Below are 26,924 nucleotides of genomic sequence, written 5' to 3' on the forward strand. Positions count from 1 at the left end.
TGCCTTAGAGGTAATAATAAAATGGTTATTATTGTATTTCCTTGTTCATGATAATTGTCTATTGTTCATGCTATAGTTGTATTAACCGGAAACCGTAATACATGTGTGAATACATAGACCACAACATGTCCCTAGTAAACCTCTAGTTGACTAGCTCGTTGATCAATAGATGGTCATGGTTTCCTGACCATGGACATTGGATGTCATTGATAACGGGATCACATCATTAGGAGAATGATGTGATGGACAAGACCCAATCTTAAGCGTAGCACAAGATCGTGTAGTTCGCTAAAGCTTTTCTAATGTCAAGTATCATTTCCTTAGACCATGAGATTGTGCAACTCCCGGATACCGTAGGAATGCTTTGGGTGCACCAAACATCACAACGTAACTGGGTGGCTATAAAGGTGCACTACAGGTATCTCCGAAAGTGTATGTTGGGTTGGCACGAATTGAGACTGGGATTTTTCACTCCGTATGACGGAGAGGTATCTCTGGGCCCACTCGGTAATGCATCATCATAATGAGCTCATTGTGACTAAGTAGTTGGTCACGGGATCATGCATTATGGAACGAGTAAAGTGACTTGCTGGTAACGAGATTGAACAAGGTATTGGGATACCGATGATAGAATCTCGGGCAAGTAACGTACCGATTGACAAAGGGAATTGTATACGGGATTGCTTGAATCCTCGACATCGTGGTTCATCTGATGAGATCATCGTGGAACATGTGGGAGCCAACATGGGTATCCAGATCCCGCTGTTGGTTATTGGTCGGAGAGTTGTCTCGGTCATGTCTGCATGATTCCCGAACCCGTAGGGTCTACACACTTAAGGTCCGATGACGCTAGGGTTATAGGGAAAGTTTGTACATGGTTACCGAATGTTGTTCAGAGTCCCGGATGAGATCCCGGATGTCGCGAGGAGTTCCGGAATGGTCCGGAGGTAAAGAATAATATATAGGAAGTGAGGTCTTGACCACCGGAAGTGTTTTGGGCGTCACCGGTAATGTACCGGGACCACAGGAGGGTTCCAGAGGTCCATCGGGAGGGGCCACCAGCCCCGGAGGCTTGCATGGGCCAAGAGTGGGAATGGACCAGCCCCTGAGTGGGCTAGTGCGCCTCCCACCAGGGCCCAAGGCGCAGCTAGGAGGAGAAGGGGGAAACCCTAGGTGCAGATGGGCCTAAGGCCCACCCTAGGGCGCCCCCCCTCTCCCCCTCTTGGCCGCCCCCCTCCATCCCATCTAGGGCTGCCGCCCCCCTAGGGGTGGGAACCCTAGAGGGGGCGCACCCTCCTCCCCTCCTCTTATAAATAGTGGGAGTTTTGGGGCTGCCCAACACACGAGTCTCTCTCCCTCTTGGCGCAGCCCTACCCCTCTCTCTCCTCGTCTCTTGTAGTGCGTGGCGAAGCCCTGCTGGCGTGCCACGCTCCTCCACCATCACCACACCGTCGTGCTGCTGCTGGACGGAGTCTTCCCCGACCTCTCCCTCTCTCCTTGCTGGATCAAGGCGCCGGAGACGTCACCGGGCTGTACGTGTGTTGAACGCGGAGGCGCCGTTGTTCGGCGCTTAGATCGGAATCGACCGCGATCTGAATCACTGCGTGTACGACTCCACCAACCGCGTTCTTGTAACGCTTCCGCTTAGTGATCTTCAAGGGTATGAAGATGCACTCCCTCTCTCTCGTTGCTAGTATCTCCTAGATTGATCTTGGTGACACGTAGGAAATTTTTGAATTATTGCTACGTTCCCCAACAGTTACTGTCTAGTCACTTTCATCATGTTGAGTTGATTCACGTTCGCTACTTTGATAATTTGATATGTGGGTGCACCAGTGCTAGGGTGTCGTTCTTACTTGAATAAGCATCCATACCCCTTCTCGCAACCATCAACAACTACGAAATAAGAATTAAATAAATCTAACCGTAGTATGAAACATATGGATCCAAATCAGCCCCTTACGAAAATAACGCATAAAGTAGGCTTTAAGCTTTTGTCACTCCCACAACCCATCATCTACTTATTACTCCACAATGTCCCTTAGGCCCAATTATGGTGAAGTGCCATGTAGTTGGCGTTCACATGACACCACTAAAGGAGGAACAACATACATATCATCAAAATATCGAATGAATATCAAATTCACATGATTACTTTTTTGCGAAATTCACATGATTACTTATGACAAGACTTCTCCCATGTCCTCATGAACAAAAGTAACTACTCACAAATTCTATTCATGTTCAAGATCAGAGTGGTATTGAATATCGTTAAGGATCTTAACATATAATCTTCCACCAAATAAACCCACTAGCATCAACTACGAGATGTAATCAACACTACTAGCAACCCACGGGTACCAATCTGAGGTTTTGAGACAAAGCTTGAATACAAGAGATGGACTAGGGTTTGAGAGGAGATGGTGCTGGTGAAGATGTTGATGAAGATTGGTCCTCCCACGATGAGAGGATCGTTGGTGATGTTGATGGCTTCGAGTTCCCCCTCCCGGAGGGAAGTATCCCCGATGGAATCGCTCTGCCGGAGGGCAAAAGTGCTCTTGCTCAAGTTCCGCCTCGAGACGGCAACACTTCGTCCTAAAAGTCCTCTCCTTAATGTTTTTAGGGCAAATGACTTCATATAGCAGAAGGAGGGGGCCAAAGGCTAGCTATGGGCCCCACAAGGCATTAGGGCATGCCCAGGGGGGTGGTCGCGCCATGTTTCCTTGTGGGGAGCAGGTGGCCCCCCTCTGGTATTTCTTTGCTCCATTATTTTTCATATATTCAATAAAAAATATCCATGAAGTTGCAGGTCAATCGGAGCTCCGTAAAATGGCTATCTCTGTTGTAGCTTTTTTAGGTCCAGAATTTCAGCTGCTGGTAATTTCCCTTTCCATGTAAATCTTGCAAACTAAGAGAGAAAGGGCATTAGAATTGCATCATAAAGTGAAATAATGACCAAAAACATTATAATAACAGTAGGAAAACATGATGTAAAATGGATGTATCAACTGGCATGTGAATCATCTATTCGGTTCACTTGGCTTCCTTTTGTTCCTGTGGTTTCGGGTGGGGGTGCGCAGTTCCAACGATTCAGGTCATTTGTCATGGATGCGGTCGGGATTTCTATCGATCCGGTTGTTGAGTTGCCCTAGCCGGCCAACGAACTACATGGGCAACAATCGTCGTTGTCTGTCATTGGTAAATATACAAGGAAAGTAGGAACAAACATAATACAAATCTAATTACTTGTAGGCAATTCATCGAAAAAATCCTTCAAATGGTTCACACCTAATTTATAAGGAAAATCATTAACCCTCTCACCTAAGAGCATGGTTAATAATACAACCAGCAAGATAAAGAACTAATCGTGACGCCTTAAGCTAAGAAAAGTCTTGTAATCCATTCACCTGCTCGAGCAAACGACTTATGTGCTGACAAATAAAGCTAGGGGAATGATCATATTCAAGGCAAATACCAACACAGTACAAATATAATATTTGTAGATAGTTCAGCAAGAAAATCCTTCAAATATTTCACTTACCTTTCGGGCTGTAGTTGGCCTCTGCGCCAATGACGCAACAGGTCATCTAGTAGACTAGACATAAGTTGTAGGCTAAGACAAAGATCATGAGACGGACTTGTCCGGGCCCCCGTGGCAGGGGTACCCAGACTGGCCATGGGGCAATGGTCGGAGTGCTGTATGGCGATCTCAGAGGGCTTATCATCGACTGTATCATGTGATTTGATACATGCGGAGAGCGTCCATAGTCGTTTATTCGGCAAAGGGTGGATTTTATTTGCTCAGAGAAGCAACAAAATGAGCACACACTCAGGCTCTGCATAACCAAGATGCATATAGGTAACACTAATACACACACAAAACATCAACAAAGAGCAAAGTTATATAAGACCAAAGCTAAGCATAGCGCGAGGGAAAAAAGAAGAAAAAACCCAAAGTGTTAGATCCGTGATCGGCAAACTATAACAATGAACATATCTGCACCAACCATCTCATGACACCACATGTACAACAAGAGGTTCTTCAGCAGCAATGCCTTCAAAAAGGGGGCGACACTCAAGCGTCGCTGTCACCGGATCCAACCAACAAAGCCAGAATCTAGGTTTTCATCCTGAAGAATCAGTCCGAGCAGATCCGAGCAATGGCTTCAACATTGTAACAACCTAAAAACATGGCCATTGCAGGTATAACCAACTCGGGACTGACCTAGGCTTTCTCTCCGGAGCTCAAGACCGGGTGCTCGAGTAGCACCACCATCGAAGTCAGTCATGTGTTGTCGCCATCACTTTTTCATGATCCCAACAGCTAAATGCGATGGTTGTTGCAGTACAGTCTGCAGTCACCACCATCCAGCCAATCAGATCTGTATCACCACCACCAAGCCGTCGACTGTAGCACCGCCGGTCGGCCGCCACATGCTCAAAAGTCTAGCACCTTGGCTTCGCGGTCCACTTATAGCATAGAGCCACGACGAGTCATGCCCATGGACGGCCTCGATACCGAGCCAGGCATGGAGAAGCCAACAGTCATGCACAATGTCAGATCTGGCCTCAAGTGCGTCGTACCACTCAATCAAGCGCCGCGGCAGCGATATTGTGCATCCGCGCCGCCCACCCCATGCCACCTGGTCTACGCCTTATGCCCGCACCGTCGTGCGCCTAACCGCATTGCAAAACCATGGACAAATGCGTTGCCATGCCAAGACGCCGCGCCGACGCTGGCGCTGCACGGGTTTTGCCCGATGACGCGCCCTGGTGGCGGCGAGGGAGGACAAGAGGTGGCAGTGGCGTTTTTTCTGGGTTGAAATAGGGTTCCGCCCCTGCCGCACCGCACTATGGGAGGGACGCAGGGCGTTTTTAGTTTCTTTTTTATCCCTCCCCGCCCGCAGCCATGCCTCATAATGTAGATATGTTGATGAACTTTGTTAATAAATTTTGGTGCCGTGCTTGTGTTTGTGTGATTGCTTGAATCGTGCTCCTCTAATTATTCTCACAAGCCGCACATCACTCGTATTTGACAGACTGATATACAAACGCTGCAAGACCATCTCTGCCTCTCCGCTCTGTTCACCGTCATGCTTCCGCCGAAAAGAAATTTTGCTCCGACGTGTTGCTTCCGCTCGACCTGCGGCGAGAATCATACGTGCCATGTGCCCCACGTCCTTGGTGGTGGTAGTAGTACCATTTTGTACTGTACTTGAGAACGTGGACGGTTTCTTCGACCAAGCAACACACTGCTCCACCACTGCTCCAGAGCGTGTACTTGGTGGTGTGTGCTCCATGGCCAAGCGAATGCAGCTCTTCTCGCATACTATAACTACGCAGTTCTCTGAATCTCTGGTATCCTATAAGAAGAGTAGGAGATTCAGGGACATCATGAACTGCCATCTTTGTACACGGGGAGGGCAGCGTGATATCTTGTTAGTTCTTGGGTTTTGGAAGAAGTAGGAGAGGCTGCCAGTTTGCCATGGCCGATCCTACCTTACCTGCTTCGGGCTGTGGTTGGTTTGGTCGCTCGCGCGCACCTCAAAGCGTCCTTTTGGTTGGTAGGTTCCTTTGCAGTGATCACGAATTTGTTGAGGCCGGGGCATGTGCCGCGGCTATGCAATTAGAACCTCAGTCATCTCCAGTGTGGTATCCTTACAACAGTTTAACTAGTACCTTATTGAAAAAAAAAACAGTCACATACAAAATATACTGTAATTTTCTTTTGCGAAGAATAAGCTACACTGTGTTGTTGGCTTTTTCTTCAATTTGCACATGTGTTCTATTGGATCGAGTTTTAACAAATGATACTCCTCTGATCGGATTGGAGGGAGTAGTAATTTTCGGCGACATTGACCATAATTTTCAGTCATGCTATGGTAACAATGTCATAGACCTTCCCGCAAAAGAAGAAAATGCCATAGACCTAATAAGAACTTATGAAAAGTTACAAGAACTCATCACCAAAAAAAAAAGTGACAAGACAGATGAAAGGACATAATTCCACATCAGAAACATACAAATATTCACGTGGCGCCAACCTAACTTAGAACCGAAGGAGGAGCGCGATAGCGACGCCATCGAAGAGGATAAGACCATTATTGCTGTCGCATTGTGAAGGGGGGGGGGGGAGGGGGGGGGGAGGATAAGAGCTGTAAACAGATCCGAAGGGTAAGCGTGGACGTCAGAGAGTCGAGTGACGTAAGTCTAATAGTTCGATTAGAACTTACAATGTTTTAACTAGATGGTGGAAGAATGAGACATTTGTTTGTGTGATTTATGCCCGGCATGCCATTATAAACCAGCGTATGACATGTTGATAGAATTATGTCAAGATAAACACACGAACTACTTAATATCGAGCTCTTTTCAATCCCTTCCTCCTTCTTAGGGTTTCGCGGAATGTGAGGCGAGGAAGAAGTCAACCACACCCACCTTGATGGTAAGATTAGGGTTTACAGTGAAATTGTTAGCACAATGGTTAACCAAAGCCTCCATCATTGCAGAAGCAACGATGACAAGGAAGATGGGATACGAAACCTCGCTGGCGAGATCAGGCTCGGCAAAAAGATGGAAAGGAATGGAAAGAATCGACAACGGCATAAACCCTTGCCGAACCGGAAGGAAGAACCGAACGCGGCGTCTAGATTTAGGTTAAAGAAAAGAAGATAAATCCAGAGACTTGATCTAGGGATGGAGATCCGATGGTTCGCGATCGATGGCCAAATTTGGAGTCGCGTTTTGTAGCACTCACCTCTTGGGAAAACCATGCTCCCGCGCAACGGACGGCCGAGATTTTGCCCTAGGGCCGAACGCACGATCGGGACGGATCGGCCAAAGCCGGGGCGCAAATACTCGCGGAAGCACCCACGGGATTCCCCGGAAATAAAACCCACTCCTCCTCCATCTCCACCTCCACCTTCCAGGCTGCCTGCCCCTCCTCTTTCTCTCCCCCCCTGCGCTCCCACCACCGCCTCCTCCCCGTCGCCGCGCCCCGCCGCCGGGAGCCCCAGACGCCATTGCCCACGCCCCCATGGACGGCGCCGGCGCAGGAGGGGCGTACGTCGCGCGCACGGCGGAGGAGGTCTTCCGCGACCTCCGCGGCCGCCGCGCCGGCATGATCAAGGCCCTCACCGAAGGTGCGCGCGCTCGCCCGCCCCCGCCCCCCTCCCGAATCGGCCCTCCCGGTTCTCGCTTCTTTTCCCCTGGATTCGCGTCGCTGAGCTGTTTGTTTCCCCTTGCTGTCGTTGCAGATGTGGACAAGTTCTTCAAGCTCTGCGACCCTGGTGAGCGCCTCCGATCTCCTCGGGTTTCTCGCCCGCGCCGGGGATTCTCGAATGAGGGGGCCTTTTCGTGTTCGGCTGTTTGAGTTCGGTTGCTTTAGTGTTAGATTGGAAGCTGAAATTGGAGAATTTTCGGTTCCGTTTCCTCCCTCACGTGCTGCTTCGAGTTGGAATTATGGGTGTTTTTCGGGTGCCTTCCATCAATGCTGTGCTGGGTTCCTGGTGCTAGGTTTTGTTCAAAGATTGGGACTCTGGGTCGTAGTTCTTCTACAGAGAAAAGTATTCCGGGGGTTGATTGGAACTGGGGAATCAGGGCTAGGTCTTCCTTTCCTGTGGAATTGTAGCACTCGGTTGTTGCCATCAGACTGAGATTGGTAGCTTCACCGGTCAATTTTACTGAAAATGCATAATATATTAGGCAAGTTGCTGCTGACTAGTTGACTTCCGGTGTGTTTTTGGTGTCTTTGCAGCTCTGCGTATGCGTTTGTTTGTTAGGTTCATCGCTGTTGCCTTAGCCAATTTAGTGGAGTCGTGGGCATTAGTGACATGACGACGGGGCTGAGTAGTAGTGAAACTGACTTTAGCAGTGTTCTTTCGTTGCATTGATAGCACAGGGCATCGATATCAGTGCATCTGGTTGTAATAAGTGATTGCTTACCCTATTCATGTACTCCTAATTACTGTGAAGTTTTCGTTGCTTACCATCATTGAACATTATATTACGATTTGGTCCACATCGCTATATGCATGACAATTCCACTCTAGTGAGCACTGTAGTTCTGGGCATGATTACTCAGACTGATGCTGTACAGGGTATTATTGCTACTGCTGCTAATCCCATGTTATTGAACAGAAAAGGAGAACTTGTGCCTTTATGGATATCCCAATGAGACATGGGAAGTGACCTTGCCAGCTGAGGAAGTGCCCCCGGAGATCCCTGAACCAGCATTAGGAATCAACTTCGCTAGGGATGGAATGAATGAGAAGGATTGGTTGGCGCTAGTTGCAGTTCACAGTGATTCCTGGTTGCTGTCCGTTGCATTCTACTTTGGAGCCCGCTTTGGCTTCGACAAAGAAAATAGGTAATTATTCTATTGTTGAACTATGCGGGGTTCTTTTCCCCTCTCATGTGCACTCCTTTTTTTCATCTCGATTTCATTTCATTGTGAACACTAAATTGGTATGGTTCATGTGTTAGGAACTTAGGATTCCTGTCAATGGCTGTTAACTGTTGCTCACACACAATCGTTTATTGTCGGGATTGTCAAATGGAATGTGTTCTGTGCATATTTGTTACTGTGGACCATGTAAAAAAATGATATTACACTGGCAAGTTAAACTAGTGAGAAATATCAAAACCTAAATTGGTTATAGCATATGTTTATAAACTTTATAGCTTTGTCATATTTGAAATTTATATTTTAGCTTGAAAGTTATGAATTTCCAGGCCCTGTTGTGACATGAACAGGGAGGGTCTGGGATTCTGGAAATGCGTTTTACTTAATTATGTTCTCTCAGGGTTTTCTGTTGGCAGTTTTAATTTCACATCTTTTTGTCAGTGGTGATTGGACACTAGAACCATGTTTTAGCATGATTTTTATAGGTTATTTTACCATCATGATTCATAGAAATTACATAATGTAGTTTACCTTCCAGTATCTTGTTCTGTCTTTTCATGTATAATATGAGTCATTCTGTATCTGAAATGCTAAATGCATGTATTGGTGAGAGCTGCGGCATGACATGATTTGCAGTTTTGCACATCATTGTCCTGTCTACTTTACTGTCACAAATATGACATGTTTGAAGTTTAGGGCATTGCGTATTACTTTATTAGTGCATCAAGTGTCTACCTTTTGTGGATGTCAGTTGTGCTGCATAGAGAGAAACGATGATGATGTTGATTCACATACTATTACTGGTGCAAATACTTTTGAATTGCTACTTGGAATATAGGCTTTATGTGATGCTTCATGGTTACTCCATTAATTCTCATCTTTCCTTGCTATATCATACTAGACTTAAATATGTTTTTTGACAGTTGATTCATTATTCATGTTTGTGTGGTTCAAAAGATGGTTTTACTTGAGAAAATGGATCTTTTACTATTTGGAGTAGGCGCTGCCTTACTGCAGTTAGTTATGTTTGTTTTGTAGCAGCGTAATGTACTTGTTGGCACAGCATGGTGTATATCCACTGCTCCTCACATTTCACAGATATTGGGAAAATGTTGCCAGGCACTTTAGAAAATGTGCACTGGTTGAAGAGGGTTTGTATCCTACAAAATAAACATAGTTCACCATATTAACCACTAGTTATCTTGTTTTAGACAATGTGATTGCAACCATGATTTCTACAGTTGAAGTAAGAACTACAATAAGTCGTTTGCAATTTTGTGGCGATCTTTCATCAAGAAAGCAATGACATTGAAGTCTTAAGATGTTTCTGTTCTCTTGGCGTAAGCACGTGCACACCTCTAGCCACTCTCACAGTCACACACAAACTGCTTGCTCTATTCCATGTACAGTCTACTGATCAGTAGAATGAATCTTGGCTGTGAAACAGAATGTTTTGTTGTTTGCTTTGTTAGGCTCAGTCCATTTTTGCAGAGTTTCTTTGTTTAAGGTGTTAAATGCCATTGGCTGTTTGTCTGTTTGAACAACTCATGCTTAAAAGACATTGTAGTTGAGATATAGAGCTATGTCCACCATGGATTTCTTTTTTGGTCTGAAAGACATTGCAGTAGAGATATAGAGCTATGTCCACCTCCTTAAAAGTTATAGCTTCACTATCAGTAAACACTTTTGTTTTTTCCCTCTCCTGTTTCTGTATCCTTTCTCCTTTTGCACTGAGTTGTTTCTGACATACTGTAAAAATTTACCGACTCAATATTAGAAGCATGAAGACCTCCTTCTGGACATTAGAGTCGTCATATGATACTAGTGTTCTGTAGTTCTCAGTGCAGATGATTTGATAGAATGCCCAGGGCTTAAGAATGGGGTATCGGGATGAATCAAATCATACTAGTGTTCTCTGGTCTTCTTTTACAAAGGACTTTTGCTATTTTTCTGTTCTGCACATCTTGCTGTTCTCTTGTACTTTGTTTCTCCTGGGTGTTCCATAAAAACCTAGGATGCCAGCCTGTATCCACTTCTTTCCAAGTAAGAAACAGTGCCGAGTGTCTTGACTAATGTGGGGATAATAGTATTGATAGTTGTAGCCAGAGTAAAAACAACCTCACAACCATTAAGAAAAACAGGAGAGGGGTTTCCTGCGTAGTTGTCAAAAATGGCTTGAAGCTTGCAGGGAAGAATACCCATGTTTGCATGAACATTGGGCTTACATGAACATTGGGCGTGCATGAAAACTTGGTTGGCTGTGCTGGAAATACAAACCCACTAGACTGAGAAAAGAATAGACAGATTTACAGTGTGATAAAAGAACATGTGTCATGCATGGAAATTTGGTTGGGTGTGCTGGAAATACAAACCAACTAGATTATCTTCACTATCTAAAGTATTTACCTTTGCTACTATTAGGGGAATGGGGAGCACTTTGTATCTTGCCAAAAGTTGCTCTGCAAAGTCTTTACCCAATCACTGCACTCTATCTGAATTTGTTGTGTTCGCATTTTTATCTGTTTGTTAGAAAACAGATCCCTGCTGTAACTGGTTATTTTATCCGAAGTCAAGTTTGTCCACCTCCCAAATTGCAGTTTTACATTTTGATGCTACTTCATTATTTTCCTGTGCAGGAGGCGACTGTTCAACATGATAAACAACTTGCCCACTATATACGAGGTAGTGACAGGAATTGCCAAGAAGCAGTCAAAGGAAAAGACTCCCAACAGCAGTAGCAAGAGCAGCAAGCCCAGTATGAAAGTGGTAAGTGCAACAGCCCCTTTTTTTCCGCTACAAAAATGTTGTTGTGGAATCGCCGCTGATCCACTCTTGCTTATGCTTGCTGGGTGGTGCAGCTCTCGAGAGCCGAGCCCCGCGCAAAGGCCAAGGTGCCAGTCCCCAAGGACGAGGAGGAGAGCGGCGAGGACGAGGGCGATGACGAGGAGGAGGAGCACGACAACACCCTGTGCGGGACCTGCGGCACCAATGACGGCAAGGACGAGTTCTGGATCTGCTGCGACAACTGCGAGAAGTGGTACCACGGCAAGTGCGTCAAGATCACGCCCGCCCGGGCGGAGCACATCAAGCACTACCGGTGCCCGGAGTGCACCAACGGCGGCTCCAACAGCAACAAGAGGGTCAAGACATGAGCGCGCGGCGCCGGAGAAGGAAAAGCTGCGCCGCGCTTGCTGCGAGGAAAACCAAGCAATCTTCGCCCAGCCTCTAGATATCATCTATTCATGGCTTAGTTTCCTTCCTAGTCTGTAAGCGTGCTTCATCGTGTTTTAAAAAACTATGAGATTTTCGTGTGTGTTGACATCAACCAGCCTTTCTTTCTAGCATGTAAACTCTGTCGACTGCCAGCTGACCATTGCTTCATTATTCGTGGATCCTTTGTAGTTCGTGACTCTGTTGCCGTCATTCGTGTTGGCATTTGCACTGATCCTGGGTTGCTTGCTTGAAGCTGTCTTGCTCTGTTGATGGAACACATATTTGTCAGGATGTTTGGTTAATACTACAATTCCATCATTCCTAGTAGTATTGACCAAACATCCTTCCAAATATGGGGTACTACTTTGGTGGTTGGGTGTTTTTTTTTTGTTTTGTTTGACACTGGAATAGTTGGGTGATTTTTCTCCCTGCTGTCTGTCTTGCTAAAGTTGTGTTGCAAAACAGCAATGACTTACAGGATACACTTTTTTTTTTCTGAGAATCACTTGCAGGATACACGGGTCCCTCCCTCCTCACAGGTCTGGGCCTACGCGACGCAGGCGAGAACGGGCCGCACGGCGAAGCCCAGCCCACCAAGTAGCGAAAACCGGCCACTTTCGGAGCCCAAAACTAAACCCATCAAAAAATCTCGTCCGGCCGTAGACGACCCAAAATCCGCCGCGCCGCATCCAACCCCTTCCTTCCTTCCGTTCCTCCGCCGCTCCGGTGGCGCGATGGCCGCGCGGGCCCTCCTCCTCCGGGCAACCGCCCGCTGCTGCTCCCCTCTCCACTCCCCCACCGCCGCCCCGCGCCTCCACCCGCGGCTCCGCAGCCACGCCGCCGCCGCCGCTCCCCAGCTCCGCTTCCCCGCGCTTTCCTTCTCCGCCTCCGCCGTGTCCACCAGCTCGCACGGCCCCAGCGGCGGTGACGCCGGCGAGGGGGAGGATGACAAGGGAGCGTACGAGAACTACCTGGGGATGAGCGACGACGAGCTCATGGCGCAGTGCGACATGGGCACCTTCAAGTCCTCCGGGCCCGGCGGCCAGCACCGCAACAAGCGCGAGTCCGCCGTGCGCCTCCGCCACCACCCCACCGGCATCGTCGCCCAGGTCAGCTTCCATTCTCCAGTTGGGCTGCGAGTGCCCAAAACAGAGTGGTTGATTTAGCCGTGATGTCCAGCCCAGTGCTTGAGTGCTTGACGGATGTTGGTTCTAACGGTGAACTTGTAGCCTCTGGGAGATGGAGTACTTGGCACTTCCCAGAATATCCACACCATTGTCAGTTGAGCTTTAGAAGCGCATTGCCTAATTGAGAGATTTATGCTTCAAGTCAATTAACATAGCGATTATTAGTGTGTCCACAACATCAATCAACAATATATGCACCCATCATGGCGGACAGAAATTTTTATTGCTGTACCTACAAAGATCAATCTATCATTGTTTCAGTTAGTGCGCGACAACCTTCATCGATGTCTTTGAACCCAAACAACATCTTGCACTAACCCTCTTAAATGAACATTCTATGCAACGCTTGCCTTGTTCGTGTTTGATCAGTATGGAATGTTGCTTTCCCTACTGAATTCATACGGCCATCACACTGAACTTCAAAGTTCAAACCAACCAAATGTCTGATTCTTAATATATATTTTCCCTTCATGTCAGCCATCTTATGTGGTAGAACTAGCTCTTTCTCCACTCCTTTGCATGATAGTTTATCTCATTGTGCTTCCCCACAGGCTGTGGAGGATAGGTCACAACATAAGAATCGATCGTCTGCTTTATCTCGGCTTCGGACCCTGATTGCTCTTAAAGGTAAATCTGATGTGCTTCAAGTTATGCATGTTTTAGCTCAGTAAATGTTTAAATAATACTCCGTCTGTAACTTTCTAATAGACGTTTTTAGAGTCCATGACAGTGTCAAAAAATGTCTTGTATTAAGTTACAGAGGGAGTATCATGCATACCCAATACCACAACTTTGTGACCTAAACAGCTCAGAACTTATTATGTTAGTTGCAAATAACCCCAAGGCAGCAACCTAATGTTTCAATAATTGTTTAATTGATCACCATGCACTTACTCATAATTTACAGCAGCAAAAATGTCGGGTTATGTTTACATCATTCGTTTTCAATTTCCATGGTAGTCATGTAACATCTTGGTCGTTCACATCTTATCAGTTAGGAGGCCGATAAACCTTGATAACTACACTCCTCCAGTTGAACTTCTTCAGATATTGCCACTGAAGTCTACCATTCGATCAAAGGATGTTGGCAGCCAAATTGGGCCAAATAACCCAAAATTTTCTCCAGTATGCTTCTCTTCTTACCTTAAATATGCCAAGTGTGTTTTTATCTCATGCTCAATGTTACCAATTTGAATGCTTCCATTTCCAATGTTCTCTTCTGTTGGTGAGCAGGGAATGCAAGCTTTATTAGATCTTCTATTTGCTGTTGAAGGTTCTGTATCAGAGGCAGCGAAAATTCTAGGGTAATGCATGACTTTCTAGTCTTCTTGGCAAGTGTAACAAAACAATCTGTTATCAAAAATGGGTGCTAGTTTACAACATGTTCAATCCATTTGGTTTTATGAAACCATCTACTATACAATATGTTGAACTACTTGACATGATGCAGCCTAAGCACTGGTGCCCTGTCAAGGTTAATTCTATCAGATGATTCTCTCCGAGCGGCTGCAAATGAACTGCGAGCCTCCAAGGTATTCCTGCAAATCAGTGTCCAGCTGGTTGTACATGTCTGTTCGTTGAGAAAAGAACAATACAGATCGCATGCCAAAAATCTGCACTCCATAGTCGAGTTCCAGCAATAACTAGTTATGTCACCCAGTGTACCCAAGCTTAGGTGTACTATGACTTCAGTTTCCAGATCACCAGCCATGATATGATCTCCTATTTCATACTAGCATTTTTTTTAAATAAGATTATTTGGAAATTTATGCTAGCTAAATCATGGGTCAATTTGTGTTACTGAAACCGCATTGTCATATTCCCCATCACATCCAAGTTTGAGTCTTTGCTGAACTCTGAAGCCACATTTCAGTCCCAAATTCTGCAATTTTTGAGTAGCATGCTGGCTACTCAAATGAAGATCTTAACCACATATCTGTCTCCACAGGGACTGAAGCCATTAAGATGATGCCCCTTTACAATGTTATCATCTTCTGCTGCGCCACAGGTGCCAAGGTGTCTCATTGCTCATGATTTCATGGCATGCCATTGGAGCTTATGCCCAATTCCTTAGCGCAAGAAATGCAAAACGTACACAGGGTCTGTCTTATACAGGGCCATCATCATGCCTGCTTGTTTGTCTCACACCATTGTAACCTTGTTGTTGTACAGTGCAATTGTACTTTCACATGTCGCCATCGCTTGATGATGCCTTCAACAAATTGGATCTACTTTTAAGCCATATAGTGTCTTTTTATTACCAAACTACTCTTCACATTTGTGTGTCCATTTGCTGCATTGCTGTCAACTATGAACTCAAACAGAAAACCTTGCCATATATTCATTGCCACGGAAAGAATGTTACATACAGGTTATCTATCTCGTGTATGAGCTACATGTTTATTTTTCTAGTTCCCAAGAGGCCAAAACTGTGGAAAGGCAATGGAATGTCGTACTGACAAATTCATACAGGTGCCTCTCAAATCAAGTAAACATTGTTAATATTGGCCCTATTTATCGTTCATCAAACGCTCAGCTAAGAGCATGTCATCAGGAGTAGTCACCTGCAACAAGTTCACATGTCGAGGTTCAGTTAATTCAAACTTAAAAGTTCAGAATATACTCCCTCCGTTCCAAAATAGATGACTCAACTTTGTGCTAACTTTAGTACAAAGTTAGTATAAAGTTGGGTCATCTATTTTGGAACGGAGGGAGTACTAGTTTAAATAGCTAACATGATACCTTGATGTTTGTATAAGAGCCCTCAGTGATATAAACAGGATGTTTCAAGCATTCTACGATGGAAACATCATCAGTGACCTCAAGGCCATCCCTGTGAGTGCAAAGTTTAATCAGCAAGAAGAAAATGAAATGGGAATTAGCATATCAGTGGATTATATTTGCTGTGATCCAGCTAACCTCTTAACAAGCTCGAAACCATCTTTGAGCAAATTAGGCTTCATCACCTACAATCAGAATATATTTCTAAGTCATACTGTATCCCCCCACATAAAAATGAACATGGAGTTATGGGAAATACAAATCATGAAATGTTCTTATTAGAGGCAATACTATGATTACCTGTGGAGTTTGCATCTCCCAGAGGGTTTTCCTATCGAGGGTTTTTACGACGAAAGAATCGCTGTTGGCCTGGAGACAATTGAAGAGAGAGGATTAAAGTTGCACAGCAAGAATGCCGTCGGAACATCAATCATGCAGTATGCTATTATTAGGTAATGACCGAGGATCTTTGCAAGCTCATCTTTTATTGATGAATATCTAGATGTATAAACAGTAACCTCCTTTATAGTAGCTTTGACAGGCACACCAAGAACAGCTGCTCCATGCACCGCAGCATCTTCTAAGACCTAGTCAGAAAAATCAAAACCAATATTGTTACTTGAGCGAACTGCAAGATTTTACAAATGTTACCTTTCCCCCTTTACAAAGTTACTATGAAATACCAAAGCACCAGGATTAAATAAGAAATTCTTCAATTTTTCTCAAGGCAGCATAAAGAAGTTCGAAGCCAGATATTTTATCATGCATGTAGTATAATTCACAAAAATATCAGTTGCGACTTCTAAGGGGAGAGTTTTCTGTTAGTTGATGACTGTGCAAGAAGTTCCCTTCATAGGAGAAGAAAGAAACAAATCCAGGAACATCTTACAAGGCACGCTATGATGGATAATTCATGCTGGATCATAGAAGGTAACCTTTTTTACATCTTCAGAGGATACCAAGGGTCTTGCAGAATCATGGACACAAACAAGTTCTGAATCTCCATCAATTTCCTATGGACAAAGTTTTTTGTTCACAAATTATACAAATGTTGAAGATATCTACAATATTGGTGTACAAAAGCAACATAACAAGCAGTATAGGTGGGCTACCACTAACCTGAAGTCCATTAAAAACAGAGTCTTGTCTCTCTTTTCCCGGGGTTGTAAATTTAATAGGTATTTGCAAGTTTTCAACAGAACCTGCGGAAACAGTTGACTGATGAACATCTTACTCCGAGGCTGTGCTGTATCATTCTTTAAATTTGGTCACAGGACTTAATTATAATAAGGCGTAGATGCTAGATTTATAAAAACATAGTGAAAGCAATGAGTATGGGATGAGTCCAGACGAACCTTCAAATAAATTTTTGTAGGATGGATCACACACCACCACGACTTCTTTCACTTCCTTCATTCCACAGAATGTCTTTAAACTGTGGGACAGAAATGTAAGTATTTCGTGTCTGCATGAAATTGCCAAATCAGGGAATTAATAGGTTCTACACCAAGGAAATGAACCTGTGCAGTGCAATTGGTACTCCCAGTAATGGTAGATACTGCTTAGGCATATTGGCCTGTTACAAAAGGTGGAGGGGAATTTAGGTACATTCATCATCCACTGAAATGATTCGCTAGTTCACTGCGAAATACAAAACTTATTTCGAAGCAGCACAATTCCTCACAGCAGATCTAAAATTGATGCCATCAAGCATTACACTGATGCCTGTTCATTTTGTTTAACACTACTCCTAATGTTCAAGAAAGATAGAAATCTCTTGTACGCTACATTTATCTTCACTTGTAGCGCGAAAAAGTCGTATAGATACACCATCAGAGTGCATATCAGCAATAGAAGAACAGCTATGGCATTTCCCACCAGAATTGTCACACTAATGTAATGAACATAACCCGGAGCAATACACAGAACACTGTCAAGGACATAATACACTTGAGAACAACAGCCGCTCGTGGAAGCTAAGTTTGGAGCATGATGAGATAAGAGAAAATACCCCCATTCTCTTTCCTTGCCCTCCGGACAAGAGGACCACCGAGACGCTCCTCTCCTTGACAGCCTCCCCGCCCTGGCAAAACAGAGCCCTCGGTCAGTCAGCCAGAAGAGCTCACACCACATACGCGTGTCATCCAAAATCCACCGTACCTGCGCGCCGCCCGGTTCAGCAGCGCAGATGGCTGAATGCGAACGCCTCGTGCTCCGCCGCGGAGCAACCCCGCAGCTCCCACCTGACCACAGTTGACCCCGAAAAAAAGGAAGGCCTCAGTACAGCAGCAGCGGATAAGCAGTTACAGACAATCGGACTGGAACTCTAGCAAGTTCGCAGCCCCAGGGGCGCCGGGCCAAAACGAACGGATTAGAGGCGATTGGCCTGGAGCAACACGAGCGATCCTCACCAATCCGCAGGCGGCGGCCGCGGCGGGACGCGGGAAGCAGCACGGCCGCGGGGCATGGAGGCGGCGTCGGGGCGGAAGGGGGCCGCGCGTGCGGGTGGAGGTGGAGGCGGAGGCGGAGCTCCATGCCGGAGGCGCTGGTGGGTGGCCCAGGGAGGGAGAGGGCGGGTGGTGCTGCTGGCGATGGGCGGCCGGAGCGGAGGCGACAAAAACAGTGGGAGGAGGCATCCGGGAACGGAGGTGAGTGTGGTGCGGATACATTCCGGTCAATCTCCGCCGTCCACGAGTTCTGTTTTCTCCGTCACGTGCTGGGGAGGTCTACCGTTTTACGTCAACGGGTCATAGGTTCCCTTTTCCAATTATTATCCAATCGGCTCCTCACTTTGTTGTTGTTGTTGTTTACTGCTTTTTTTTGGCGAAATGTTTTTTTTTTGCGGGAATTGGCGAAATGTTGTTGTTTACTTGTTGTTTATGGAGCATATCTGAGTTTTCATTCTTCACAAAAGGACCATCAATCAAACCTTCATTATTTCTCACTAGGCTCACGGCCACATGGACAAGGCTAAACACCCAAAATGCAGAGACAAGCCTCCGCCACACTACAAACTATAACTCACCCACCAAAACGACCGACAGGAAAATACATCATCGAGTCATTGACGTCGCCGTTGGCAATATCGTCGAGATGGGAAGCCGAGATGGGCAGCCTCAAAACATGAAAAGTTGCAGTTCCATCCGGTAGATCGGGACCTCCACTCACTCCCACACCAATAGGGTCGACAGAGGAGGAGGGGGGTGACGATCTACCGAAAGAAGTTGGCGTGCAATGGACCTAGATCGATTCATAATGATTACGCTTATATTTTCAGTTTCATGATTTTTTTCAAATGTATAAACAAATTTGGCATCGAGCAACTGAAGAAAGATTTGATTGACCATATGTGGGCGGTTAAAGGAACAACTAGTACATATGTAAATTACTTTGTTCGATTGTAATATTTAAATTAAAACTACTACTATATTGCAACAATTTTTAGCTAAACTAAAGCTAGATATGCAGCTATTTTGAGTGAACCGGAAAAAAATGAGGTTGTGTGTATGCGGCTAGTTTTGGATGACTGGCTCACACATCAATATTTACGGACTGATCCCTGGTACGCAGACGAATGCGGTGTCCGGTTTAGGGTTCCATGTTAGAGATGTTGTTGGGTTAGGCGCTATGCTATTGGAGTTGCTCACAGGTTAGCTAAAGAGCGGGTTAACAATGGACTTCCTAAGGTGCAGTTTCATGCCACACCCCGATTGTATTCTACTCGGGATGGGAATGGGTCGGGTCCCTAACCTGACCTAAAAATTCGAGGTCAACGGGTCATGTGGGTGGGTCTCAAACGGGCCGGAACAGGGCCGGCGTCAGGTGGCCCGCTGGATCAGCCGGGCCGGCCCATCTATAGTCTTAAATCTCACACCAGTTACAATCTTCGTCGCGTCCGTGTTGCTGTAGGACCCGTTTCTGCGACGTAGTCCGTGTTGCTGTTACACTAATCAGATTTCATTATAAATCATGCCTAATTTTAACATCTTGTTTATCCACAAGTCAATGGAAAGCAAAAAAAAAAAAACCCATCGGGCCAACAAGGCCATTGACTATTTTTTATATGGATCGACCCGCCTCTCAAATTGGCCTTGGGGCGGGGCCACAGGGGCCAAGTCCGGGTTGGCCCGTTCCCATCATGACATCCTTGCATATTGTGTCGGCTGAGATTTCGAAGTCCGAATGCTGTTTAAGTAATACTCATGAGAAGAAGAAAAGGATCCAGCTATAAACGGAACGAAACAGCTCGTTTCGCCCCATCGGCCGTACTAACCCAGATGCAGCAGAGTACCAGAATATGCTGTTGCAGCGGCAGACAGAGGGGAAAACACTTTCAAGCTAGTCTGTCAGTGACGGCCACAGCCATGTCGCAGACCACACATCACACAAGATTTAACTCAGCAGCAAAACGCTTCCGATTATTACAACAACAAGCAGGTACTAGTATGTACAAGCATCGACATGAAAACACACTCCATCCGAAAAACTGCAACTTACAACAAGCGGCCCTACAAAGGCGCATGACGAACACCACATCTCAAAGCACAGCAAAAAAAGGAAACAGCTCTTCCTACATTCCGACGAACACCACTCACGAACAGGCTACATACAGTTAGCAAGTCCTCTCCATCACAGCGACGCTACTACCAGCAAGCTTAAATATACGTCCCTCTAGGGAACCTACTCCTATGCAGTTAGCAGTTGGAGGTCGCCCTCGGTCTTCTCATGGCTCGGCGCGAGCATATCTCCTCCCGCGTTATTGTTTCGACGACCTGACAAGTCTCAAGCATCAAATGATTGGGCAACAACAGATTTCTGGTGTAAATGCAAGTCAAGGGGGGCAAGAACTTACGAGTTACAGCTTCTTGGTGTCCCCGGATTTCGGCAGCTGTAGTTGATACAGCGGTTAGGGGTTGCACGAGATGATAGGCTCGCTGGTTCACACCTAGGCCGGGCTCCAACACATGTTAGTTCAGCTACCAACAACTCATCAGCATCATGTCCCGTCTTCGTCGAAAAAGCTAGAGTAACAGCTAGAGATGGTATCATCCCGTCGAAAAAGCTAGAGTAACAGCTAGAGATGGTATCATTCCGTCGATGGTAAACGGAAATAGTGATGTCACTGCGGTCTCGTGACGCATAATCGGGCCTTCCCAGGGTTAAGAAGTGACTCCGACATTATCCAACCCTGACATGCAACGAAAAGGAATGTGGTTAGTCATGTACCGAGGGTTTCAATCAAGCGGCTTGTCACAATTATGTCTAGTAGTTGGGAGTGCTAGATAGTAGATAGCACACTTATCACAAAGAGAAGGAGCGTTACCTGTTCTTTTGCTTTCTTCCTGAATGTTCTGTAAGACGACGACACAATTTTGCAAGACTCTGCGATGTGTGCCAGGAAATCCATGTTCCGTGGGTGCGGGTTCCCATAGTGATCTGATCGATTGGAGCTCATCCTCTTCCTTTCATGTGATACATTGATGAAATGCAGCAACACATGGGCCTGTAAAGCAGTATCGTTATCAGGACGTAGGACAATTAGGGACCACAAACACACCTAAAAGCCAAAATAATTGCAATGCAAACAGCTGCTTACATGGAAAGCAGCTTTGAGAATGTCATCTGGCTTTGCTGGGTCCTTGAGTAACGCATATACTTTATCCTTCGTTGGGTTATATGTTACCATGTATCGCTCATCCTACAATTAAGATAGGAAGTATTATAGCCATACCAAAAGAAGGAATGCAGGAAATATACTGGTAGTGGCCACTGGCATTTAGGTGTACCTCAAACAAAGGCCTTGTGGCAACAAATGAAACAGGTTCTTGAAATGCTTCTCCAAATCGTGATCCTGAAAGAAAGTATCAGACTGTAAAAAAAAACATTCCATGTACAACGAAAGGACCAGAGTCAGAAGAAACCATAGTGCAAACCTATTGAAACTGGCTCATGCCGCCAAGGATGAATAAATATTGTCTCCTGCGAGTTTCCTTCCTTCAACGAAGGAACATACCCTGTACCATGAAAGGTTGGAGAATCAGGTACTACATAAAATTGCAATTAAGACAGAAGATGCATCTAAAAGAGACCACAATTAGAACTTCCAGAGACTCTAAAAGTCCCATATGGCAGTTTCGAGCTCAATACTGTGAGTGCAAGGATAGAAGAGAATATGTCCAACCTATTGTGCTGACACACACCAAAAGTTCATGTTTTCACCATGGTTATGGATTCATGAAAAGGATCTTGGTACCGGTCAAATCTTTTCTAAAGCCTTTTGAATTGTTACTTTGCTATGCCTAATACTGTATTTGGCTTCGCTTTAGTAAGCCTTTCACAAATATAAGTGCCGCTTTACTAGTCACATTAATATAACTGATAAAGATCAGTGGTTTGTCCATATAAACAATTCTAGAAGTATGTTTGCTTTTTCTGGAACAATTCAAAGCATAATATCTAAAACAATCAAAGCAGAAATCTGTGATTTACCTGTCTTAATAAAGGAATCCACTGCAACAGTAAACCTTGCCCTGTTTAGGGTATTCAGCACGACAGACCTCACCTGGTAAGAAACTCAGTATCAACATATGGCTTGCAGAGGGAACAACAAGACCCAAGAAATAAAGTATTGAAGTGAACCTCATGATATGAACTCAGGAGATATCCACATGATAGCAGGGCAAATGAAGTCACCAACGATGGGTTCCGCTTTGTGATAAAGATGCTCAAACCAGTGCCCAGCTTCATGTGAAATCATCAACAAAATAATGTCAGAATTGCTGCTAAATTAAGTGAGCAGATGATATCATGTACTCATACAACCAAAAGCTCAGGTCACACCATCAAATAATGCGAGTAAATCAGCCAACTCAGTTGCATGCCTGATTAATGTGCCACTTGCCCAAAAAGTTCAAGGAAACATGTTAATAATTACCAGATCTGCAATGTTCCCGACGGATTCGCCTTTAGCAGTCACATCTCCAATATTTTCTCCTCTTGCATATGCCTTATAGATTGGGGTGCGAGTTGACGTCGACGTAACAGCAGCGACATTCTAAAAATGTTGCATGAAAAAACAGAAGTTCTTCATCAATACTTTCAAAACAGTGTCGAGTATATGTACTTCAAATCCAATCACTGCAACTTTGAACAACTAGCGAGGACAGACCTTTACAACATTTGCAACGCAAGCCATAGGCAAGAAAAACTGAGGGAAGGCTGCAGTAGCTAACTCTATCCCAGCACCTATCTCCAGCAAGAGATCACTAGAAAAGCGGAGCTACAGAAAATTTCAGTTTCAGTTAGTCGTGCACATGGGACCAAGAAATTGGAAATAAAGTACAGTAGATAACTACTCCCTCCGTTCCAAAATAGATGACCCAACTTTGTACTAAATTAGTACAAAGTTGGGTCATCTATTTTGGAACGGAGGGAGTAGATGGTAAAAAAATGTAAACATGCTTTAAAATGTTTTACCTGCTTTAGGTCATTGTCAAACTTCTTTCCTTGTCGTGCAAAAAGCATTTTTCCAACACGTCCAGCACCGTCCTGGAGCAGGACCACAATCACAACTATATGATTAGAATAAATAATACATGTATGATTTCTAATGACAAGAAGCAAAGAAGAGCATATCAGCCAATCAGAAGATATTGCTATCAGATGACCAATAACTGTTTATCGCAAAAAACTCTTCTACTCCCTCCGATCAAAATTAATTGACGCATATTTAGTACAACTTTAGTACAAAGTTGTACTGAGTGCGCGTCAATTAATATGGATCGAAGGGAGTAATAAATTTCTGATTTGTCTTAAAATGAATCAGCAGAAAGGTATGATGACCTAAACAAATAGATTCTTGAATAGACATGATTTGTTTACCTTGAGGATCCAGTTGATAGCAATGGCACCCGGGGTAACCTTGCTTTGAGAGACTCCGACGGAGCTCAGCAAGGTTCTTGTTGTGAACACACCCATTGCTCCACCAAAAAAATGCTGAACAGTGAACAAATCTCAGCATGATACATATGAATCAAGACAGTGAATACTGAACACAAGTTCTAAACTGTACCTTGAGAGCTCTCCAGGTCATGTATGGGACGTATGAAGGAGTAACACTGTCTGGAAACCCTTCAGGCACAACATACGATCTTACGAACGCCATTATTTCCTGCAGCCATAGTGTGTAATGGTGTTATTTAGTATTCTAAACGCTCTTATATTAGTTTACAGAGGGAGTACTTTATTAGAGATAGAACATAAATGTGGAGTGATTTCAACTCTTCACGCAGCACTTTAATCTTCACATAATAGTGTAGAATCCTCTATTCAATAGTTGAAAACAACTGCTACACAACTTAACTCCAAAATGAATTCCATTAATGCCGTTTTTTTTCTCTAAAAAGGATGAGAATAAAGTGAAGAAGACAACTTCCACAGGTTAAAAAGAACTTTCAGTCAGCAAGCAACTTAATCTGGCATGTGTAGTCCACTGCAATATTAATTTCCTACAAACTACCTTAATCCCAACTAAAAATTGACGGTGAAAACAATACTACTTTGGACTAAATTTTACTTTGTACTACAGGAACAAAGTCATAGTCCTGGAAATACGACACAATTTACTCTCCCGGTTTCACCTAAATAAAACAAAACTGCCTCGAAAGTATCGAGTCAGTACACTCCGAAGAATTACAGAAAACATATCTACATTGTGCAGCTGCACAAATAATCTACAATTCGCAGATGGCTACGCCTCGCGTACACCAAATTGCCGAAAATCCACAGCCAATCCCCCCAAATCAAACCGGAAACCTAACGCATATCCACCAGACCACCAAAACACAACCAACAGCAGCAAACACGACGGGACGCCGCAATTCCACCGGACGGCTCACCTCGGCGGGCGGGAGCGGCGACTGGAGCGGCACGGCCCGGACGGAGGCCCCGAGGGGGACGGCGGACCCGCCCCTGCCCCGGCCCTTCCCCTTGCCCTTCCCGGGGGCCGCATCCACCACGTACTTCCACCGCCGGCCCTCCACCTCCTCGAGGCAGAGGAAGCCCTCGAGCGCGGGCGCGGGCGCTTCCAGGGCCGCGGGCGCGACGGCCTCGGCGATCGTGGAGGTCCGCACGGCCTCGCGCACCAGCCGCGCGTCGGGCGGCGGCGGCGGCGGCGCCTGCACCGCGACGGCCTGCGCCGCGGCGGTCCGCTTGATCCCCACCGCCGGCGCCATGGGCCGCTGCGCGGAGGGCGAGCGCGGGGCGCTGCTTAGTCAGATGGTTGTCGCGACGGGCGCACAGGACAGGACAGGAGGGCTGGGCGAGGCGAGGCGAGGCGGAGTGGTTGGAGAGAGAAAAGGGAGGGCGGAGGGTTATATTGGCGGAGCCGCGGAAATGCCAAGATGGAGGTGAGAGACCGGACAGCGGAGAGAGAAAAAGGTTTTATAGACCGGAGGAAGTCTCTCCTGGCTCCGCTACGGGCACCAGCGCCGTGCACCCACTTTACTTGTTGCCCTTCACGGCGGGGCAGCCGGGTCCCGGCGGCCGGAACGTGGTGGTCCGGCGTGGCGCCGGATGCACGAACTGCTACGGGCACACGGTTGACAACCAGTTTTTTTTTTGAGCATCAGTACAGACACAAGCGCTCATATACACGCGCATACACTCATTCCTATGAACGCACACACGCACACCCTACCCCTATGAACACCTCCGAGAGACTGAGCCGGCATATCATCTTGAGATTTACGAAGCCACCGTAGGCGCCTCGTCGTCGACGGGAACGTCTCCTCCACTGAAAGCGCATCGCCGGAAATCCTGAAATAAATCCAGGAATAATGCGAGCACCAGGATTTGAACCCTGGTGGGTTGGGGATACCACTGTCCACCTAACCAACTCAACCACAGGTTGTCTTATACATAATGACTGTTCGCGGGGTAGGGTTGTCTGCGACATCCACACGTTAATAATTATTGGAAGTCTATGCCGGAAAAATGGTTGGGATATGCCGATGTGGTTATCCAGTTGCGTCATTAAAAACATGAACTGCAACATGGTATATATCAACGGTTGAAAACACAATTTCTTGCACGCAATGAATATTTATGGATGGTAGGTTGTTACTGTGATCCAAACGTCAGTGATTGTTGCAAATTTACGGAAAGAGGTGATCGGTGCATGCTAGCTTGCTGGTCTAGCCTGACACCGAAAATGTGAACGCTACAGACACGCGAGAAGTTGAAACGCCGCTATCTTTACACATAATGATTGCTCCGCGGGATGGTGTTCTATCTATGATCCATATGTTGGTATTGGAAGTTCATGAGGGAGGGATTATCGGCTTATGTCCACATGATGGGTAGTGTGGCAACAAAAATGCGAGCCGCTACAGACATTGAGAGTTAACACGATAATGCACAAGACAGGAAGGCGGGGCGGGGCGGAGTGGTTGGAGAGAGAAAAGGGAGGGTAGATGGTTATATTGGCGGAGCCACGGAAATGCCAAGATGGAGGTGAGGTGAGAGACTAGACAACGAAGAGAGAAAAGGTTTTATAGACTGGAGGAAGTCTCTCCTCGCTCTGCTACGGGCACCAGCGCCATGCACCTACTTTACTTGTTGCCTTTCACAGCGGGGCAGCCGGGTCCCGACGGCCGGAGCGTGGAACTGCTATAGGCACACGGTTGAAAACCAATTGCCTTGCATGCAAGCGATGACTGCTTTGCGGGGTAGGGTTGTTTGTGGCATCCACGCATCCGTGGTTATTGGAAGTCTATGGGAGGAAGATGGTTGGGGTATGCCGACGTGGTTATCCAGTTGCGCCATTGAAAATCATGAACTGCAACATATATATTAGCGTTTGAAAACATAATTTCTTGCACGCAATGAATATTTTTGGATGGTAGGTTGTTACTGGAATCCACACGTTGGTGGTTGTTGCAAATTTACGGGAAAGAGGTGATCGGCGCATGCTAGCTTGCTGGTCTAACTTGACACCGAAAGTGTGAAGGCTACAGACACACGAGAAGTTGAAACGCCACTATCTTTACACGTAATGATTGCTCTGCGGGATGGTGTTCTATCTATGATCCATATGTTGGTATTGGAAGTTCATGAGGGAGAGATTATCGGCTTATGTCCACATGATGGGTAGTGTGGCAACAAAAATGCGAGCCGCTACGGACATTGAGAGTTAACACGATAATGCACGCAATGCTTGTTTGTGAGATCCCTGCGCCGGTGGTTGCCAAACGTTTACAAGAGAGAGAGATGAGCAGTGCACACCAACAGGGTCGTCTAGTGTGACGCCAAAGATGAAAGTTGAAACACCATAATCTTAC

General features: G+C 45.8%; 4 protein-coding genes across 4 annotated transcripts; 2 read left to right on the top strand and 2 right to left on the bottom strand.

Annotated features, from left to right (window-relative positions):
* The first annotated feature begins 6,866 nt into the window (after window positions 1–6,866).
* LOC123062912 (PHD finger protein ALFIN-LIKE 6) lies at window positions 6,867–11,869 on the top strand. Its single transcript, XM_044486603.1, has 5 exons — window positions 6,867–7,142; window positions 7,257–7,289; window positions 8,140–8,368; window positions 11,041–11,170; window positions 11,263–11,869. Exons 1-5 carry the CDS (start codon window positions 7,037–7,039, stop codon window positions 11,554–11,556), a joined length of 792 nt encoding a protein of 263 aa, XP_044342538.1. The 5' UTR covers window positions 6,867–7,036; the 3' UTR covers window positions 11,557–11,869.
* Window positions 11,870–12,280: 411 nt separating this feature from the next.
* Window positions 12,281–15,079, top strand: LOC123062916 (uncharacterized). The gene is made up of 6 exons (XM_044486606.1): window positions 12,281–12,726; window positions 13,356–13,431; window positions 13,799–13,929; window positions 14,038–14,108; window positions 14,255–14,336; window positions 14,753–15,079. Exons 1-6 carry the CDS (start codon window positions 12,352–12,354, stop codon window positions 14,771–14,773), a joined length of 756 nt encoding a protein of 251 aa, XP_044342541.1. The 5' UTR covers window positions 12,281–12,351; the 3' UTR covers window positions 14,774–15,079.
* Window positions 15,080–15,120: 41 nt separating this feature from the next.
* LOC123062915 (2-C-methyl-D-erythritol 4-phosphate cytidylyltransferase, chloroplastic) lies at window positions 15,121–18,270 on the bottom strand. Its single transcript, XM_044486605.1, has 12 exons — window positions 17,997–18,270; window positions 17,746–17,828; window positions 17,597–17,668; window positions 17,106–17,161; window positions 16,941–17,020; window positions 16,705–16,787; window positions 16,521–16,598; window positions 16,104–16,172; window positions 15,886–15,954; window positions 15,724–15,770; window positions 15,547–15,637; window positions 15,121–15,368 (listed from the first exon to the last, which is right to left on the bottom strand). Exons 1-12 carry the CDS (start codon window positions 18,118–18,120, stop codon window positions 15,315–15,317), a joined length of 906 nt encoding a protein of 301 aa, XP_044342540.1. The 5' UTR covers window positions 18,121–18,270; the 3' UTR covers window positions 15,121–15,314.
* A 1,712-nt stretch (window positions 18,271–19,982) lies between these two features.
* Window positions 19,983–24,975, bottom strand: LOC123062914 (protein root UVB sensitive 6). The gene is made up of 14 exons (XM_044486604.1): window positions 24,483–24,975; window positions 23,657–23,755; window positions 23,467–23,580; window positions 23,062–23,133; window positions 22,754–22,864; window positions 22,520–22,639; window positions 22,225–22,326; window positions 22,075–22,147; window positions 21,519–21,599; window positions 21,372–21,436; window positions 21,182–21,283; window positions 20,909–21,088; window positions 20,438–20,773; window positions 19,983–20,357 (listed from the first exon to the last, which is right to left on the bottom strand). The coding sequence occupies exons 1-13, from the start codon at window positions 24,816–24,818 to the stop codon at window positions 20,705–20,707; spliced, it is 1,524 nt and encodes a 507-aa protein (XP_044342539.1). The 5' UTR covers window positions 24,819–24,975; the 3' UTR covers window positions 19,983–20,357; window positions 20,438–20,704.
* Between the last annotated feature and the right edge of the window lie 1,949 nt (window positions 24,976–26,924).

This window comes from Triticum aestivum, chromosome 3A, assembly GCF_018294505.1.
Source record: "Triticum aestivum cultivar Chinese Spring chromosome 3A, IWGSC CS RefSeq v2.1, whole genome shotgun sequence".
Taxonomy (NCBI): domain Eukaryota; kingdom Viridiplantae; phylum Streptophyta; class Magnoliopsida; order Poales; family Poaceae; genus Triticum; species Triticum aestivum.

Bases quoted from the DNA above. Each gene is read 5' to 3' on its own strand.
- LOC123062914 (XM_044486604.1), bottom strand. From the start codon at position 24,818: ATGGCGCCGGCGGTGGGGATCAAGCGGACCGCCGCGGCGCAGGCCGTC. The intron at 23,756-24,482 runs GTGAGCCGTCCG...CTATGGCTGCAG, and splicing joins CGCCGCTCCCGCCCGCCGAG to GAAATAATGGCGTTCGTAAG. The intron at 22,640-22,753 runs GTCTGTCCTCGC...CAACATTTTTAG, and splicing joins GCGTTGCAAATGTTGTAAAG to AATGTCGCTGCTGTTACGTC.
- LOC123062916 (XM_044486606.1), top strand. From the start codon at position 12,352: ATGGCCGCGCGGGCCCTCCTCCTCCGGGCAACCGCCCGCTGCTGCTCC. The intron at 13,432-13,798 runs GTAAATCTGATG...ACATCTTATCAG, and splicing joins GACCCTGATTGCTCTTAAAG to TTAGGAGGCCGATAAACCTT. The intron at 14,337-14,752 runs GTATTCCTGCAA...CTGTCTCCACAG, and splicing joins ATGAACTGCGAGCCTCCAAG to GGACTGAAGCCATTAAGATG.
- LOC123062912 (XM_044486603.1), top strand. From the start codon at position 7,037: ATGGACGGCGCCGGCGCAGGAGGGGCGTACGTCGCGCGCACGGCGGAG. The intron at 7,143-7,256 runs GTGCGCGCGCTC...CTGTCGTTGCAG, and splicing joins GATCAAGGCCCTCACCGAAG to ATGTGGACAAGTTCTTCAAG. The intron at 7,290-8,139 runs GTGAGCGCCTCC...GTTATTGAACAG, and splicing joins CTTCAAGCTCTGCGACCCTG to AAAAGGAGAACTTGTGCCTT.
- LOC123062915 (XM_044486605.1), bottom strand. From the start codon at position 18,120: ATGGAGCTCCGCCTCCGCCTCCACCTCCACCCGCACGCGCGGCCCCCT. The intron at 17,162-17,596 runs GTATTTTCTCTT...CTTTTGTAACAG, and splicing joins GGCAAGGAAAGAGAATGGGG to GCCAATATGCCTAAGCAGTA. The intron at 15,369-15,546 runs GTATCATGTTAG...AACTTGTTGCAG, and splicing joins GCTCTTATACAAACATCAAG to GTGACTACTCCTGATGACAT.